General features: G+C 33.9%; 2 protein-coding genes across 5 annotated transcripts in view; both read right to left on the bottom strand.

The window, feature by feature from the left end:
- Positions 1-430: 430 nt before the first annotated feature.
- Positions 431-3372, bottom strand: LOC141480203 (uncharacterized). Its single transcript, XM_074170095.1, has 2 exons — positions 2806-3372; positions 431-789 (listed from the first exon to the last, which is right to left on the bottom strand). The coding sequence occupies exons 1-2, from the start codon at positions 3370-3372 to the stop codon at positions 490-492; spliced, it is 867 nt and encodes a 288-aa protein (XP_074026196.1). The 3' UTR covers positions 431-489.
- Positions 3373-17828: 14456 nt separating this feature from the next.
- The window catches only part of Gt (giant), a 41232-nt gene continuing 38423 nt past the window's right edge, over positions 17829-20637 (bottom strand). For all 4 annotated transcript variants that reach the window (XM_074169770.1, XM_074169771.1, XM_023170308.2 and 1 more), the window contains exon 2: positions 17829-18684. In XM_074169770.1, the coding sequence (XP_074025871.1) occupies positions 18034-18684 (651 nt within the window). In that variant the 3' untranslated portion in view covers positions 17829-18033. The remainder of the gene's footprint in view (positions 18685-20637) is intronic.

Raw genomic sequence — 20637 nt, 5'->3', positions numbered from 1 at the left:
ATATATAAATATTCCGCAATAAAGCACATTTTGCCTAACATTGTTCTAGGAATAATTCTCATTCTTCTATTTTGTAGGTACCGTGTGAAGCTGTGATATTTTTTCGTCATTGAAACACTCATACAATTATCTAATTCCAAATGAGGTAAATTTTTGCTTCATCATAGTCCGTAAGCGTTCACGAAATGTGGGCCTAATGGTCTGATGATGAACTGGTACAATAACACAATTCAGGCTCAACATTTTTGCAGAGATGACCTGGATATTATATTTTCTAATCTGCAGATCGAACTAAGTTACAATATTTTTGAGTAACCCCTAAAAACATTTTTTATAACGAAAATATAACATATAACCTGTTATATGAAAATGGGAAAAACATTTACTAAAAATTAATTTTATTGTAGAAAATGAAGCATGATAGCTTGCATTTTTAGAATATATGAATTTGGATGCATTATAATTTGGTTATAACAAAATATACAATTTTCATGTGTAGATCTTCGATTTATCTGGTTTATCATACTTTTCTCTCAACTGGATCATAACAATTATATAGGCTGTTACTATATTAATTATTCTCAGAATTGTACTTCTGCGTATAACAAATAGATTGGCAGCTGTAAATCGAGGGTAGTAACTTTTAACAATTTTTGACAGTTTGAAAAGCTCCTCTCTGGATCTTGAATCTATGTGCAATCTTTCCTGAAGCTCGTAACAGTCTCTTTGAATATTCCCACCGGCTGACGAAGCTGCATCGCAAGATAAAATTATAAGCATGGATCCGGCCTGAAACAAAGTAACGGTGTTATTAGAGAAACAGATTTTAACAGATGTTTCCAACAGTTTCAGGATTCATGCAGTATCAAGGTTAGATAAGGATTTAATGCAGGAAAATAATTGCGACTGACTTTTTACATTTCCTGTATTTCGTTTATTGGAAATTTCACTCCGAAAAATATACAGAAAAAACTGAAATTGAAAATAATTCATCTTTCAAATGAATTGAAAAATGCTTTTCAATATTTGATCAGAAAAAAAACGAGTTTCCACGTTAACGGCAATGTACCTGCCTAGGTTATTTTGATTATTTACAGAGCACTTGACTAAATATTATGTTTTTATACAATTTGTTCAATAGTTTTATCAGGCCCATATTCTGAAACTTCAAGGTTTTGTAATATAACATGGAATAAAATACAATTTTAGTGAAAAAAACTCAGTTTTCAAGGTATTTTCACTTTCTACAATCTGGTGAAGAACATAATTATGGTGAACTTCAGAAAAAAAGTAACTTCAATAAGTTACTGCCTAAAACCAAAATATTTGTTCCATTTTCTTTGCCTATTACATAAATTTTTTAGTATACACTCATCAAATGAGAGCGATATTTTTCTCAAGTATATCTATACACTAACTTACAAAGGTGAGCTAGGAATGAATCTTTTTACACTTATAACCTCTATAGTGTCCGACCGAAACCGAAAACGAATTTCGGCAACGGTCTCAGTTTCGGCTGAAACCGACTTCCTTACAAAAATTGTGTTTTTAGGGAGAAATAAAAAAAATGTTATTATAATCAGTCAGTCTTTATTTTTTTATCTTTATATCACAACGTTATGCAGTTTTCAACATTTTTACTTTACGATAATCAACATAACAAACCCTTGTTTAAGAAAAAATATTAATTGCATCTTAAAAATATCTAAAATAGGTGGGGGTGTTTATTTTAGTAGATGTAGATCCTTCATTTGAATATTATTGACGGTTATTCAAAAATATTAAACATAAAATTTCTTATATTTAAGTTGTTACCTAATATCACAATAGGAACTTAATATTTATGTAATAAATAAAGTAAATCACAAAGTAAATCTCGAGTCACGACACAAAGTCACAAAGTAAATCTCGAGTCACGACATGATTAGGCACCTGGACGCGGCAAAATGTCTTCGTCGCTTGTATGAAACTCAACGCGCCGAACATGACCGATCACAGCGCGGCAACTCCCGAATGCAGTTTCGGTTTCGGTCGTAGTTTCAGCAAGTTTGCCGCCGAAACCGAAACTAAACTGAAACCCGTTTTTTTGCCGAAACTCAACCAAAACCGAACTTTTGGTCGGACACTAGTTCTCTATTGAATTTTAATCTTTTTCAAATTATGGGCGGCAAAAATATCGAAAATAATCAACAAAAGGTTGGTATGATGATGCTAATATTAAAATGTTCAGGACATTTCTAATTTCTGTTTCGGCAATATTAGAAATGAAAGTTGACTAAAAGTTTTATTAAAAAGGTACGGAAACATATTTCGGTAACATGGACATTCCTAACTTTTTCCTGGTGGAAAGACACTTTTACAATTTTGGGAAACAGTTTTCACTTGAATTTTAGTCTCTTTATCAATTGGCATTCTTAAAAATTCAATTTTGTGCACATGTGTTTTTGATTTTCACATAGCTGGATGCGTACTTTGTCGGATTGAAAAAATCAGAAAACACTTTTTCCATGCTCAATAAGAGTGTGTGTGAATTCTTGATTATGATTCCGTGTTAGGAATCACACGTTAAAAGGTAAGACCTCTTTAGTTCTTAGCTCGCACAAGTTTCCCAACTTCTGAGAGTTGTCGTTCGTATGGGGGCAACAGTTGATTGACGAAAAAACAGATTTTTTTAACAGAACTAAGTGAACAAGAAATATAGTGAAGTCTATAGGATTGCATTTCTTTTCGAGATTCTCATTGAATTGTCTCAAATGACTATTACCAGAAAATCTAAGTAAATATTTAAAACATTAAAATACTCACGAAGCCTAAGAATGTATAGCACAGGAGAGGAACAATCATCACCAGTGAAACTTGTTCATGTCCCATGCAAACAATCAACAAATTAGCCCATTTGAGGATTCCCACGATTACTTTGAGTAATGTTAAGATGATGAGCCAACCAAACATGTCGTTATAACATTCCACCAGTTCCGAAATACATCTGAATTTTTTTCCAACGTTGATTATTCTTGTCGACATGATAATATCATTGGCGGGTGTTATGATGTATTCTCTGAGAAGTTTACCCAAATCTTCGTACTTTTTTCTGATGCAGTGAGCAAGACAACTTGCAATCAGTGCTGATAAGAAACAATAGTATTCCTGTAATAGTCTCGCAAGTCCGTGTAACTTGAATTCTTGAAAATCATAGTATACTTTAAGGCCCTTTGCAAACGCAAAGATGAAATGCCACACTATAACATTAAAGATCAGATTACTGTTTTCTCTTCTGGTATCATTCAGGTCCCCACATTTTTGAGTAATCTTCCTCAAGAAATATCTCCACTGCTTGCGTTTGACGAAATTGAAAATAGTTATTACGATCATAGCCAAGGAAACAGAATTGGCGATTTCCACCAGATGAAATATTTTTTCGAAAATATTTAGATGCTGAATGTAGAAGTTATAATTAAATAATAAACTGATGGTTATGGCTCCCAACAATATTATGTATCCAGAAGCTACTATTTTATTTGTAACCGGTTTGTACAAATCATTGCTTTCAGTATCAAACCAGGGAATTACACAAAATACATGCCCAATACTTAGAATGAGACGAAATTCACTGTTGATAACTTTGTTCACGTATCTTGAAATAGAATTCATCACAATGTTTTTCAAACGAAACGGCATCATCAACTGTGTGAAACTGTCTTTTGAAATTGGAAGTTTCCATCGGTATGAGTATCCCTTTAAAGATAGATCATCACGCTGTCATCACACCTCACACCTATATTGCCTTAGAAAAAACAATCCATCAATAAGCTCCGCACGTGGTCATATTTCTGCTAATTGAGGACGAATTATTGATTTCATTTCGCAGAAATAAGATAGTCTTTTTTTAGAGAAATTATTTACAAGTGAAACACCCAAAATTTTTGAATTTTGAGGTGGGGTTTTTGCCGTTGAAAGCCATATGACTTTTTTATTCATTCCTCAAACAACTGAAATCAGCTAACTGCCTTACTAGTAGATTACCATAGATCTCTCCACAAAACCCATTTTAAAAATCTTGTTTCCTGTATCCCATACTTGATGAAAATCCATTATATCGTATTCAAAAACAGTTTAAAGTGCTATTTCCATTTGACACAGTGTCAAGTGGTTATTTCCTACTCTTGATGAACGTCCAATTTTTTCTGAAATATAATGTTACATACTTATTGAAATTTGGTGAGCTATCTGAATATATAGCTAATTATTTAAATTTTGAAACAATTTGAATTTTCGCATTTGAAATTATGTATTTATTTGGATTCAGTTTCAACCTGACGAAATTCAACTAGTTTTTCATTAATTTTATATCTCTTCATAAAGAATCAATAATCAAAGAAGAAACGGACTGGTTTAAGTTTGACGATAGTCGTGTCACGAAGTGTTCTGGCGATGCATTGAATTTATTGGAGCCTCTGGAGACACCCTACATTTTGTTTTATAAGATAGAGGACATTGTTAGATCAAGATCTTCAGATGATCTGGTGCTGCAGGTTTTTCCGGGTTTTCCTGCAGCTGAAAAAGCAAATGCGCCACTGGAATCAATGAAGTCGCCCCGGAGTGCCAATTGATTTTTATTGTTGTTTTTATTTTATTTTTATCGTTGTTTTAATGAAATGTTCAATTTTTGAATAGATGGTATAATTTTATCCACCAAATTTCCTGTTACATAAGTCAATATATCATCTGCAAATAGGTGTATTTTGCAAATTTTTATAATTTTATCATGTATGTATAGAATGAATAATAGGGGTCCCGAAACCGACCCTTCTGGAACTCCATGTTTTCTTAAAATATTATTTGAGATTTCATTGTTGTGATTTATAATCGATGTGTTTCTATCTGCATAGAGATGTGCCATAGTCACGGTGTTACCAAAAAATCAAATCCAGAAAATTTCAAAGATCTACGTGGAATCAATATACTACCTACGATGTCCAAAATAATTGAAAAAATAATGGAAAAGAAAATCAAAGCATATCTTGTTAATCACAGACTCCTTCCTATTATTCAGTCTGGTTTCAGAAAAGGCCACAGTTGCGCTTCGGCACTTCTCCATGTAGTGGATGATATTATGGAAGCTACAGACACGGGTAAATGCACTTTCTGAGTAATGCTCGATTTTAGCCGTGCATTTGATACAATCAATCATGATATCGCATTATCAATTCTGATTCATCTCGGTATGACTGAAAGCACAGAACCTATCACTTCTTCGATCATTTTTGACGGAAAGACACCAAATGGTACGTATTGACCTGAACTATTCTGATAACCTATTATTGAAATCAGGTGTACCCCAAGGATCTATCCTTGGGCCTGTTCTCTTTTCGCTATATACAAGTCAAATTATCAAACAGTTGGAATATTGTTGAATGCACCTTTATGCAGACGATACCCAAATTTACCGTTCATTTGATCCTAATGACATTGATGATGCATGTGAACGCATCAATATTGATATCAATGCATTTGTAGCTTCATCTTCAAACCACGGTCAACAAATTAATGCTAGTAAGTCAAATATTTTAGTCTTTGGCCAAAAAAAAAAAAAATAGAAATATTGTAAAAAATCTTGTGGAAATTAAAATTAGACAAAATATACTCGAAGTGGTTGATTGTGCTAAAAACCTAGGAGTCATTATAGATGACAATTTTCGTTATGAAAAACATGTGAATGAACTAATTCGAAGAGCATATTGATATTTGATATTGATATACAGTAGTAGACAATATTCATCAAGAAAAATCAAATCAATACTTTGCGAGAGCTTGGTTTTGTCCAATTTTAATTTCGCAGATTGTCTGTATGGTCCAAATCTCACAGTTTTGTATGGAAAGAAAATACAAAAAATATAAAATTCTTGCTTGAGATTGATTTTCGGTGTTCGTAAATATGAAAGCATTGCCCATACTTTGAAATATATAAACTGGTTGAATATGGATAATCGGATGTTGCTCCATTCTGCAAGCTTATATCATAGTATAATTAAAACTAAAACACCAGAATATCTATATAATAAAATCAAATTCCGAACTGACGTACATACATTGAACTTGAGGTTTAAAGGGCTTTTAACACCCCCATTGCACAAAACACAACAATATGTAAGATCCTACAGTTATCAGATCTCAAAAATTTACAATGACATTCCGAACAGTTTGAAAGAGATGGAGTTAGATAAGTTTTGAGAGAATCTGAAAATAATTTGAGAATGTTTTTTAATTTATTTACTTTTTCGTTATATGGCGTTTTATGAGGTTGAGTTGAAGAGCAGCTCAATTGAATGGTCAAATTCAAACCAACTCATCAGTGAATCTCATTCTATAGGTTTTCTTTTTAATTTTCCATTAACAGTTTCAAAAGATCTTTTGGGATTTTTGTTGTTCAACTAGAATTTCCATAACTTTTTCAGAAGGAGGTCATAAATAAAGTGGTCTCGATTTCAAACATTCAGATATATCTTGGATTTTTCTGACTGGAGTTCTGTATCTGTATCTGTAGAGTAGGGAGGGTAAGTGCAAGCCCACAGCACTTAGGACACATTCTCCCGAGGAGTTGTCCTCCTGGGTCGTCCATCCTGTCATTCCTGTCCTTTGCAGGAAGGTGGACAGGTCACTGTGAGACATCTCCTCTTAATGACGATAACTCCGGGCACTCGCATGTGACATGCCTGACAGTCTCATCGTCCTATTCACACATCCTGCATAGAGGTGTGTCCACTAGCCCCATATTATGGAGGTGTTTCCTCAGTTGACAGTGGCCAGTTAGAAATCCTACTGTTGAGAATAGATTTTTCCTGGTCATCGCCAGATATTTCTTCAACGCCAGCTTCCCAGGGTCGCGCAATTTGATCCTGGCAAGATTGCACCCTTTGATTTCATCCCATCTCTTTAGGAATTGAGCATGGCTAGTTCCGCAATTGTCGAAGTCATCAAGCCGTAGATGCCACTGGGTCCTTAAATTCTTAGTCCAGCCGCTTCCTTTACTCCTCTCGTACCCTTTAACCCACCTCAGGATAATGTTATTATCTACCAAGGCTTTGGCTAAATCTTGGTGACACTCTAGTACTAGCCCTGTGGTTACACGTTGTCTGTTCAAGGCTAATAGGGTTTGTCTGTTGTCAATGCATATTGTTATTTTTTTGCCAGAAATTCCTTTCCTGGTCTAACTGGAGTTATAAATATTACTGGAGTTTCATCCCAACACCAAACCGTTATTTCAACACCCTGACACGTGTTTCTATCACCAACTGATCATCTTCAAGAGGAAGATGGGGTTATACTTGAAATTTTCGACGAGTAAGGCAATTTTCTTTCTGCAAGACTTCGATTCATTGTGTCACTATTGATACGAGTACTGACAATTCGCTTCATTTCATTTCGATTAAATTGACAAAAATGGTTCGCTCCAGATCTCTAGAGGAAAACACAGAAGCGGTCCTTATTTACGCCGAGTCCGGCCGTGAATTTCATGAGGCAGAAGGGTGTTCAATGCGATATTTCTTGATGATTGGATATGATAAAAATAATGCAAGAAATTATTTGAAACATATACCCCGTGAACAATAACCCCTGAACAGCAGTGAGAATAATGTGTGAGCATTCACCTTCAGGAAATACTTTTCGCTCCTATGAACTGAAGATATTAAATGAAAATTACCCTGGCAGAAGAACGCAGTTTTTTTGAGTTGATGTCTGAACGTTTGATTGCAGAAAAGTATTCGTTCTAGTGACGAATGCACTTTTTTTAACGGAAATGTCAACCGCCAAAATGTGCGGTATTGGTTGAAATAAATCCATATATTTTTCGAGAAGGTCACACTCAAGCTTCATATAATAATAATTATTTATTAACCATTTTTGATACACTCGGGTATATGTATAAGGTAAGTCAGCTGAAGTACAAACTAGTGAAGATAAAAAAAAAGAGAGATTGAGCACAGATTTACATTTATATATTTATACACATATATTCACATATATATACACATACAAATATACACACACATATATACAAATAAGCATATATGCCCACACCACAAATTTAGTGAACAATTCACACCATTCACACAATTTAATCTAAATAAAATTACGTCAACTGTGAATTTGATTGTTTGTGAGATTGTCAATCAAATAATCTTGGTAACTGTAATATCCTCTTTCTAAAAGCATAGAAACACGATCATGAAATACTTTGTCACTTGTGATTTTTTTAACTACATTTGGCAGTTTAGTGAAGCACGTAATGGCATTATACTGAGGAGATTTTTTATAGCTTGTCATGAGATGCTGTGGGATTTTTAGAATATCTTAAGAAAGAAAATCTAACTGGTGATTCATATTTGGAAATTCTTCATAATCGCAATCACCCACGGGTTCAAAAAATTCTGGTCAATTAAGATGAATTTGAAAATCCAGTTATTTCCAACGAAATTGTGCATATTCACATTTTTTAGGCCCGTGAGGGGTTGGTTGAATAAGACATACTCAGGCATGTGGATTTTGAACATTTGCTCTAATGATTTTTCATGTATAAAATAAATTATATTGAGATTGAAATGACATGCCATCTTTTATGCCCTTGAAATTATTTACTTGTTATGCACTGTTTGGAACCTTTGGTGTAGTAACGAATATTACTGGAGTTTTTTCCCAACACCAAACCGTTATTAACACCGCGACACGTGTTTCGATCACCAAGTGATCATCTTCAAGATGATCTTCCTCTTGAAGATCTTAGTTTCGTAAATGAAAGATATTAAAACTTTTCATTTTAACAGTATTGAAATAGGTCGTAGTTATCATTTAGTAATTTCAAAGAAGCAGTTTGTTTATCATGACTTTTGTAGCAGTAGTCAAAAATCATCTCTCCATCCTAAAGACAGGAGAGAGTTCAAAGAATAGTTTCTACAAACTATAAGTTCCTATGTTACTACTTATATAAGTAATGATAGTTTTTGGTGCTTTCAAAATTTAGTGTAACTAATCAGAAATTTCAAAATTTTGTATTATTTAACAACCCTTTGAGAAGGATAGTAAATCTCTCCTATACCTACGTTTGGCACAGCTTCAAGGCCCATTTTGTGAAAGTGTACTGTTAGTTTTGCAAATTGTACCGTTCTTTACCTGGAAGTGAGTTATTTATGTTTATTCAAGCAATTTGCATGGGATTGCCGAGACCCTAAGTAACTGTTTATGAATATATGGTTCAAAAATTTGTTTTTTATTACTAGAACTGTGATATTTTTTAAGGATCATTCAAAAATGCCAATTTCTGTGAAATGATACAATAAACTTTTATGGTGATTTTTCGAAGATTCATTTACTACTGCTACAAAGTTCGATGAACTAATATTGCTGATCTTTATTCAAACGATTGTGTTACATATTCATAGTCGGTAAAAAGAAATATTGAAATAAGACCACTCATTCGTGAAAAAATATTGTGACCTAGAATAGAAATGAACTAACAGCATGTGTTATAGAAGAAAATGTTATAATAGTATATGAAATATCAAAAATATACAAAATTATAGGAGAAATAATAATGAACAAAAATATAATGACTTCTAATTGAGTTACCTGACGATGTTTCGCTTTTTAATATTCACAATCATCTTCAGGTGATGACTGAAAATAATTGTAGATGGTTTATTTTCCATCTCAACTTTTCTTTATTTTTCCTGTGTATTATTGACATTTTACTCGCAGGTTTTAACATTCAGTGAGTCATATTTATTGATTTCCTTTCATTTCACGTTAGAATATCTTTTACTTACAAATTAGCTTTCTTATTTTTCATACTCATTATTAATTTTTTCTCATAGTTCTTGAAAACTTCAATGTTCATCTGAATATTCCAGTTCTGGTACTTTTGAAACTCCATTCATGTGTCTTTGATTTTTGTTGATATTTTTTGAAAGAATGGATGCCCGAAACGAACGATTTGAGAAATATTCAATTTTTGTGAGAATTCTCATGTTTCATCAGAAGTTCTTCTAAATGAAGGACGGTATACCAATAACAAAACAAACCATTTTTGATCATATATTGTTATCAATAAAAAAGAAAACACACAATTTTATTTTAGTGAAGGAAAAATATTTCGAGTAACTCTCGAAAATGTGTTAATAGATCTGACCTGTAACTGAGCCAAATTCCAGAAAATGTGGATGTTATGGCAGGCTTGATTTACAGTAATTAGGTTAGGTAACATTCATTTTTTAATTCTTCGTGTAGATATGGAAGCGATTCAAAACAAAAAATGAATGTGGGAAACTAAAGTGAAATTAATGAAGCAGTACAAAGTATATTATTTTCTCCTAAAAAAGTACACCCCTTTCAATTCAAAAAATGAATGTTTTAAGTAAACTTTGTATGAATGACACCAATAAATATATCTATCTATTGAAATTCATTCACAAAAATAGTGTTTTCAATAAAAACACTGTTTTTTTGTCTAAATCTATTCAATTGATGATACTGAAAAACGATTGACGTTCTCTCAGTTCACTTTTGGGACAAGGAAATTGCAATTTTTCTGGGTCATTTTATATCTTGAGATGTTGTTAGTTTTGTAGGTTTATACAGATTCATTTGGATTTTGAACAGAAATGAGTATGATGCAATTCTACCTGGCATTAATGCAGAGATTTAATTTACCTGGCACTAATGCAGAGATTTAATTGTTGCTTTGTTAGGCAATAATATTCATAATCTGAATTTGATTGAAGACCTGTCTGTCTTACCTACCTACCTGTCGTCTATGAAGTAACAATTTTGGTCATTTCATATTACAAAACTTTTATAGGTGGTAAAAGAAGAGTGAAACTAATCCAATGAGAATAATCAAATTACCTCACATTTTTTTCAATGAAATTAATAAAAAAATTGAAATTTCAAATGATTTTTTTTCGTTTCAGTGTTGATTTGTAGGTATACAGTAATCGACAGACGGTGACATCCAGTTGGGAGAATATTTTTTGTTAACACTTCATGAAGGTTTGTGAAACAATCTTTTCTGCATCTTCTGAAATCTCATGGAAAAGTACTTTTGTATATTTGCAATATTCATTCTAAGTGGCTACAATTACGCTTTATACGAATGGTGGTACGCCTTATAATAATAATAATAATAATAATAATAACAGTAAATACCCAAAAAATGATGCATCTCTATAGGAGTTTGCCTCCCAAATCGTCCGTTCCACGGTTGTACTTCCCCCGACAACAGGGAGTCCGTGAAATTTTGAGTTAGGAGTGTCTATATGACAGAATAGTACTAGATATAGCCTGTATATAGTTGTCAGGAGTTCGCATCCCCTTCTCTGTATGGTCCGTGACCATGAGAGAGCAGAAATTGGAGCATTTCTCTTTAGGGCAGCTGCCCGAGCAGCTGATGAACTCGGTATAGTTTTCGACACTGAACGAGGTGACCACAACTCTGTCACCGAGTTGGAACCAGTTCAGCAAAAAGCTCATATAACGAGAAGTACCAAATTTATTAGAACTCTTCGTTCCCCACCCTCAGGCTCATACAAGCTAATAAACCTGATGTAGTCCTTCTCGACCACCAGAGCAAAACGATATTTGTCGTGGAGTTTTCAGCTCCTGGCGAGACGAATATCGTCCGAAAAGAGGAGGAGAAACGCATCCCGAAGCGTCCGTGCCACGTTTGTACTTCCACAGGTGGCCGTGGACTGTTGAGTTTGGAGTGTCTGTAGGATATAATGGTACTGGATAGGGCATCTAAATGCATCAAGAGTTCTGATCCCCTTCTCTGCATGGTCCGCAATTATGAGAGAGCAGGAATTGGAGTATTTCTCTTTAGGGCAGCTGTCCGAGCGGCGTATGACATCAGTTTAGTTTTCGACACTGAACGAGGTGATCACATCAACTATGGCCCACATAAAAGCCGCAGAGATCACTTCACTTTTGCGTCAACACAAGCATAGGCCAATGCATGGGATCTTCTTTAATAACATTGATGAGCTCTTATTATCAGAGCATATGACCTTCGCTTTTCTCAGGTTGAGTGGGCTGAAGTCGAAAACTGAGGGGTTCATAATGGCCTACTAAAATGGTGCCTTCGACACCCTAGTCTTATGCAGTCAAGTGATGGGTGCAAGGCCTGCCGCGAGGCACCTGATACCCCAATGTACTTGTAGCAGCAGCATATGCGGTCTCAGCCTATATTGATCGACAAAACGCGTTTTGTCGATGGTTTTTCTGATTATTGGAGTTCTTGGTGGAATGATGCCCTCCGAAATCTCAAGATCATGCCGGCTTGCTGCACGATCGCTGAAATCTTGGCCGGACAAATGAAGAAGACTGTCATTCTTGTCACATTTCGTCTGCTTGGAACACATGATTCTTGGACCGAATAATCGCTCACCCCACGGTATGGGGAGTGGTCATTGGTTGATAATGCTGCCGCGCCCTCTCGACTTTGTTGGAGGAGTTTCAAAGACAGGGCTCGACCAGATTACCCTTTGGTGGAAACAGATAATAATAATAATGACACATTCTTATCATTATCCAACCTATAATATAGTATAGGAATGGGTAGAAACAAATAATAATTCATTTGATTCTGTTTGGGAATGATGAAATGAATTATTTATTAAGGATAAAATTTAGTTTGATTAATGTGGAACAAAAAAAAAGAAAAACATCCTCTCTTTCAGATCCAGCAAGTAGGGACTACCATTATCTCGCAAATATATTGGAAAAACATTTTATTCCTTGTCTAAAGCAAATGAACTTTAAACGTTCAAGCCAGTCTCTATACAGGGTCCTGCAACAGCGGCGCGGTGTTCCATATCTCTATATAGGAAGCAGATAGGAATCTAATTTTCTATAATATTACCTTATTGCTCGAGCTCGACAAAATAAAAATATTGGCGGTTACACAGGGTGTTCGATTTTTTCTGGGCGGATCCCAACTGTGTCTTTTTAAATGGCAACCTATATTTTTTATCGCTTTTTCGGTTTATTCATAGAAAATAAAATAAACTTTATGTATATCTGCACTTCGAAAATATTGACGGTTTTCGAGATATCTAGCATGACAGGTTTTTTTTCCAATATTCGTCACTCAGAATATTTGAAATTATAAAGTGGTGCCAAGTCCAGTTGAATTTTTTTTTTGGTCAAATATTCTACATTGGTAACTCTCTCAAACGATATATCTGAAATCGACCTGTGATATACAGGGTATGAAAAACCGCTTGCCAAATATTGTAAATGAAAATTTGCAAAATCTTCCTTAGATTAAATGGAACACCCTGTATATTATTGATCCATAAGAAGCGCCAACGAAACCTCTACAAATTTCATTGAGTATTCCCTATGGCTAAGTTCAACAGTTTTTCTTAAATGAGCATTTCTTTCGAAAAATGGTCATTTTTTCAAAGCGAAATTCATTTGACGACTGATAAAAATATACGAAAGATATCTTGTTTCAATTTTGTACATCAGAAGGTGTCCAAACAAATATTTTTTAACGAAATAAATGTATGTACCTATCACTTTTTGCTAAATGGAAAATTATTTTTTCATTGGATGCAGAATTTCACTTATAAATCGTGCAATATCAAACCAAACAAGTTAAAAGAAAGAAACATCATAAATAACTATTTTTTTCATGTTATTATATTCATTCAGAGCTTGAGTTCTAGATATTCAAATTTGTCAACTGGCAAATTACAAAACTACAAAAGGGAGAGTTTAATTAAGGTTGATAATGAAACTTTTATAAAATATGTTCAACATGTCTTCCATTTTCTTGAATGCAGAGCTGAAGTCTATGTTTGAAAGACTGTTCTACCCTGCGCAAGACAGCTGGTGTAATGCTGCGAAAAGCATTCGTTATTCTAAGTCGCATATTTTCGGGAGAAGTTGGTGGCTCAACGTAAACCATATTTTTTATGTATACCCATAAGAAAAAATCTAGTTTCGTCAAATCTGGTGATCTAGCGGGCCACCGTACAGGCCCATTCCGTCCTATCCATTTATTGGGAAATACTTCATTTAGATGATCTCTCACTTCTGCCGAATAGTGAGCAGGTGCACCATCATGTTGTAACCACATTCTATTGCGGAGGTCAAGAGGAATATCATCTAACAAACCTGGTAAATCATTTCGTAAGAAATTGAGATACATTGCACCATTCATATGTCCCTCAAAAAAGTATGGACCAATTACATATTCTCCAATGATGCCTCCCCAGACATTTATCGACCACCTATGTTGATAATCCACCTGTCTCAATAAGTGAGGATTTTCTGTCGCATAATAATGGTAATTATGTCGATTTACAAATCCATTTTTATGGAATGTCGATTCATCCGACCATAAAATATTATTGAAAAAATATTCGTTTCGACGAATTTTGTTCATGGCCCAATTGCAAAATCTCACTCTTTTCTCGAAATCAGCATACAGTAGTTCTTGATGTAACTGAACGTGGTATGGATGCAAGCGATGTTTCTTCAATACTCGTTGCACTGATCTCTCACTTATATCCACTATTTCCCCAATTTGTCGTTGACTCCTACTAGGATCTTCTTCAACAGCAAGAAGAACTTGCAATTCATTATCTTCATTAGTAGCTGGCTTGATGCGCTCATGTTTGGAATAATTAATAGATCCAGTTTCAACGAATCGTCCCAAGACCTTTCGGAAAGATCTTTCATCTGGATGCCTTCTATCTGGATACCGTTGAGAATAAATTCTACTTGCCAATAAACAATTCCTGTCTGATTCACCTAATATGAAAATCGTATCAATCAAATCACTTTTTGATAACAACATTCTGATGAAATTATACCGACAGTTCAACTTCACGATTGACTAAAAATTTCAATATTCATTTGCAGCCAAATATTTTGTTCTGTCATTTGCCAGACTACTTGATTTCCAATAAATATTTCATTCGCTGAAAGGTTGTTTTAGACCGAAAGAATATGGCACAAATTCCGAGATTTTTGAAATTATTGTAACTATTCAAGAACGTCCATTTTGTGGTGTAATTCGCAACTTGTTTATCTAGCAACAGGTAATTTTAGGAATGGGCGATATTTTAAGGAAAGGGTATTTTTTGTATATTCTTATCAGTCGTCAAATGGATTTCGCTTTGAAAAAATGACCATTTTTCGAAAGAAATGCTCATTCAAGAAAAACTATTGAACTTAGCCATAGGGAATACTTAATGAAATTTGTAGAGGTTTCGTTGACGCTTCTTATGGATCAATAACATACAGGGTGTTCCATTTAATATAAGGAAGATTTTGCAAATTTTCATTTACAATATTTGGCAAGCGGTTTTTCATACCCTGTATATCACAGGTCGATTTCAGATATATCGTTTGAGAGAGTTACCAATGTAGAATATTCGACCAAAAAAAAATTTCAACTGGACTTGGCACCACTTTATAATTTCAAATATTCTGAGTGACGAATATTGGAAAAAAAAACCTGTCATGCTAGATATCTCGAAAACCGTCAATATTTTCGAAGTGCAGATATACATAAAGTTTATTTTATTTTCTATGAAGAAACCGAAAAAGCGATAAAAAATATAGGTTGCCATTTAAAAAGACACAGTTGGGATCCGCCCAGAAAAAATCGAACACCCTGTGTGACCGCCAATATTTTTATTTTGTCGAGCTCGAGCAATAAGGTAATATTATAGAAAATTAGATTCCTATCTGCTTCCTATATAGAGATATGGAACACCGCGCCACTGTTGCAGGACCCTGTATACCTACACAGTAGGTTTAATGGACTGACACCTATCAGAAAACAACTACTCCCCTGGCTAATACCACGAAGGGAGTTGGATTATATCCGACAGGCGTCAGTGCAGGAATCTTCACAGAAAATTTCCTGCATATGCAATTGGCAATACAACTGAAAGAGTCGACCTTCAAATATGCTAATAAGTGGCTAATAAGCCCAAAACCAGTCTGCAAGTGTGCCCGTTCCATAATTGAAGGTCGACTCTTTCAGTTGTATTGCCAATTGCATATGCAGGAAATTTTCTGTGAAGATTCCTGCACTGACGCCTGTCGGATATAATCCAACGCCCTTCGTGGTGGTAGCCAGGGGAGTAGTTGTTTTCTGATAGGCGTCAGTCCATTAAACCTACTGTGTAGGTATATAGAGACTGGCTTGAACGTTTGAAGTTCCATTTGCTTATGATTTGTTGACCGCCAGTCTTCAAGCATAGCCCACTGACTAATAAGAAAGTTATTCCTTGTGACACATTTCACGATACATGGTGGAAGTTATAATATTATGTGAAAGTAGTTGTTTGAAGAGAGCTTTTTCTTCCATTTCGCATCTGAGAGTATTTTGACAGTAGGTAACAAACGTCTAAGTTTTTCTCCATATTTATAAAAAAAATGTGGGAATCTTCATAAGAAAGGAAAAGAGCAATGGATTTTGAAATGAACTCCTTACAAGGATGTATATAGATTATGCAAAGGAGTAGATAAAAATTGGAAGAAAAAAATAGTTGTTTCGAAATTACTTTTCTGTGTGATTTATTGTTTATATGAAAGTAATTATTTCGAGGGGGCTTTTTCTTCCAGTTTGTGTGTTTGAAAGTTACTTACATAAATGACCTTCACATCTTTGTAAAGAATTTTTTCCTCTCTTCAGATGTTTCCCACGTTTTTTGTATAAAGAAGCCAATAAGTTTTTTTTTTTCAAAAACTGATCTCTAAAAATATACCTCTTTCAATTTACAATAATATAACAATTTTATAATTTTCTCTAGGTTATTGACATTTTAAAATGACCCTCGATTGTGTATATTGTTTTCAATATATCATTACAAAAGTTCCATTGGCGGTGATTTTCGTTTTTATAAAATGACAGGGCAATTTAATGTATCTAGATATAATAAAATTTAGCCCATTTTTTGGGGACAGTCATAAAACTGTCAATTATCTCTTATTGATGTACTCTCGATGTTGAATCTTAAGCACTTTCAGTGACCTTGATGTCTCATTAATAATGTATATTCTTGCCACAAGAAAATGTATGTTATGAATGATTTTTTTTGTTATTTGTCTGTGTTTTAGCATGATTCATGAAAGAAGTTAGTGAGACACCAAGACAATGGGAAATGCGCAAGAATGCATAACCTCAAAACACGAAGAATAGACAAGTGACAGGATCTGTCAGAATACACTTTAATATAAATAATACGAGCTCAAAATTACTAACGAACATGTTTAGTGAAATAAGTTTGAGTAAAAGGGACATATACTGGATTTATCCTGACTATGTTTTGAAGATTTGGAAAGTGGCAGAAAGTCAACGAATAGGACATATTGGACAACGCTCTGTGTTACAGAGAATTTCACAAATGACACTGGTGACAAATTTTCCACCTGTAACGGCGGCAATTCAATTACCACCCAAATTACCGAGAAATTACTTTTGTGTGTGATCTCACATTCTATGCGGAATATTAACTTGTAATTTTACCATGAAAAGAAATGTGGATTGTTTTTTTCACATTTCACAATGGAATTTTACACTTTACCATACTTTTATGGTGGAATTTTACACTCCAGCATAATTTTTCACTGCTACTTTTCATTCAAAGGTTATCTTATCTTCAGATATTGCATTTTAACTAGGTATGTATTTTGAGGGAGATGCCACCTTTATTGAATGTTGATTCGTTGATTTGATCAAGTACCTTATATATTTCAGAGTTCATTTTTATCTTGTAACTTTGGTAATTACTTTGAAATGAAACTGTACAAAATAAACAATTATCATTTATTTTATTCCAGTTAAAAACATTATAAGACGTTATACTGAAAAATAAAAACGTCTCCTTCATAATATGTCACCTTCTCATTTATTTCACAAAAATTGGTGGAGTTATCCTAATAATAAATAAATATCTTTGAAATAATCAAATATATACAACTGACTAAAAACACTCATTAAAAAGTTTCTAAAATAGATTATTTGTAAATCATGTTCTGCAATCGTGCCCTGTCACTCTCTAATGCAGCAATTCGGCACTTCAGCTGCAAATTCTCCTGCTCTAAAAACGCACACCTTATCGCTATCTCATCCTCCTTCGCCCTCCTGGCATCTCTTGACCTCTTCGCTGCTTCGTTATTCTTCTTTCTTTTCTCAAGGTAGACGGGATCGGCAGATTGGGTACTGGTCGACTGGGTCCGCCTCATATTTTTGTTCGTTACATTGTGACAAGACTGGACCTGCGACAACATTCTGCTCCTGAACTCTGCATAAGCTTCTGCAGATTCTTTTCCTAAAATATTCTCCAAACCGGGGCTCGCCATGGCAACAGCCATTGGATTATTGGGATATGTTTTGAAAGGTCTACTACATTTGGCTCCCAAGGGACTATTATTTTCTTCTGAACTCGACACATCTGAAATATCTGTTTTTGGACTGGAGGGTGAAATGGGAGTTGGGTTTGAGGGGTGAGGGGTATAGTCGTGTGGGAAGTCTGGGGATAGTGAACGTTTTTTTGTACATAAATCCAGGATTACCGGAGCCTCTTGTATATCGTGACCCGGATTTATAGGTCGCATTCCTGGTAGGTATGTTGGGAAATGTGAAAATGCCATCATCGTTGAATGCATCTGTAACAAAGAAATATATTTCAAAATGTTATTTTCCAGAATATAATATAGACATTGATGTAGGTTCATTTTTGATTGTGATTTTTAAAAATACCTCATACTCATCGTATAAGGACATTTTCAAAGTTATACATTAAACTTTAGTTTGATGTATAAGTACAAAATGTCCACAATTATAAAATAATGCTCGGAAATTAACGGATTAAGAGTCCTGAAAATTTACTAAACGACCAAATAGAATAGAATTCTTTCCCTTTGATGAATCTGTTTTCTAATGTGGAAATTCTCAATCAGTTTATAACATGCTCATTTAATGAGTTGTTAAAATTGTTTTTACAATGTTTGAAAGAATTAGTTTTTGATTAGTGTACACCTGTATCTGAAGTATTCAAGTCATTTTTTGTGGAAGAAAATCAGTTTTTTATCGACCTTTTTTGGGTATTTGTTACCTTCCACAATCTGAAAAATATAAAAATTATGTAATGTTGGAGAAGTCATCAGATCAATTTGATACAAATGTTTATCGGAAGAAAACACATACAAATAGATATCTTCACTATACATCGAATCATTATGCGAGTGTTAAAAAAGGTATAGTAAATTGCCTTTACAAAAGAGCTAAAACGATATGCAATTCAACTGAAAATCTAAATAAAGAAATATCATTAATTAAAGCTGTTCTGAAAGATAACGCTTATCAAGATTCGTTCATAAATTCAACGATAAATGCAATAGAAAATAAAGAGTCAATTAAAAACCAAAAGAATATACAAACAGCTTCACAAATTCAACAACATCCAATTACCGACTCAACGTCCACCGACACCTTTCACAACTAACGTTATACCTTACATTCCAAGACTATCTGAAAAATTAAGACGAATTGGAAATAGGTATGATGTTAGAACTATTTTCAAAACAAAAAATACACTGAGATATATACTCACACATACAAAAAACCCAACAACCCTGAGGAAAAAACAAAAAATTGTATTTATGAAATACTTTGTTCTTGTGGTAAAAGTTACATTGGTGAAACCTCGAGACCATTGAAAGTGCGTGAGAATGAACATCGAGATTACATAAAAAATAGACAATTGACAGGATCTAAATTGTCAGAACATATTTTAAAATCATACGGTGAACATCGAGTGGAATGGAATATGACAAGAATGATTACCAATGAGCGTCACTCTAAGAGACGTAAGCTAAAAGGATCAGCGTATATTCTCATATCTGGAAAGAATTGTATTTCGAATAGCTTCTTAGAAATAGACCTTACTTGGCTACCCATCTTGAAGAAAAAATTGGATAGTGGCAAATTGGCAACAGACTGATATCGAATGTTTCAGTTGTCAATTAACAACATTGACATAATTTCATATTTCAAAACTCCTTTGACATCTGTCGAAGAAGTAAAGAAATAAATAATCAAAAAAGAATAACTGCCAATAATTAGAATTTTTTTGTCCATTTCCGAAGACGGAGGCAGATTTTAGCCTCTGAAACGTTAAGTATTGAATTATTTCTTAACAATTTTTTTGTTAGGCAAAATTGTTAAATACGACAAGTTTCTGATAAATAGAAGATTTTTCTTTGTGAAAAATACTTTGATTTTTACGCAGTAACTTATCGGGGTAAACTAAAAAGTTTGCCCTTCTACACTTGTAAAAAGTCCTCCATTATAATTTTTTATATTTTTCAGATTGTGGAAGGACAATGTATGTCAATGCATAAAGCCCATTTATTATTATTATTATATAAAATACTAATTATGTAAAATTTTGTCAGTATATGAATATGCCTGAGGAAGCTATCGTAAAGCGAAACACGTTTTACAGTGCTGTGAATTGAGGGAACAAAGTTCTTTTAACCAGTTTGAAAAACAAAAAATCAGATGCAATACCTTTCTGTTGATTTCGGTGAAATCTAGAGATGTTAATTTCTTGAAGA

Source organism: Leptinotarsa decemlineata, unplaced genomic scaffold, assembly GCF_025532065.1.
Source record: "Leptinotarsa decemlineata unplaced genomic scaffold, Ldec_3_MD MMD2_P_RNA_scaffold_6, whole genome shotgun sequence".
NCBI lineage: Eukaryota > Metazoa > Arthropoda > Insecta > Coleoptera > Chrysomelidae > Leptinotarsa > Leptinotarsa decemlineata.
This window is presented reverse-complemented; position numbering and strand designations above follow the sequence as displayed.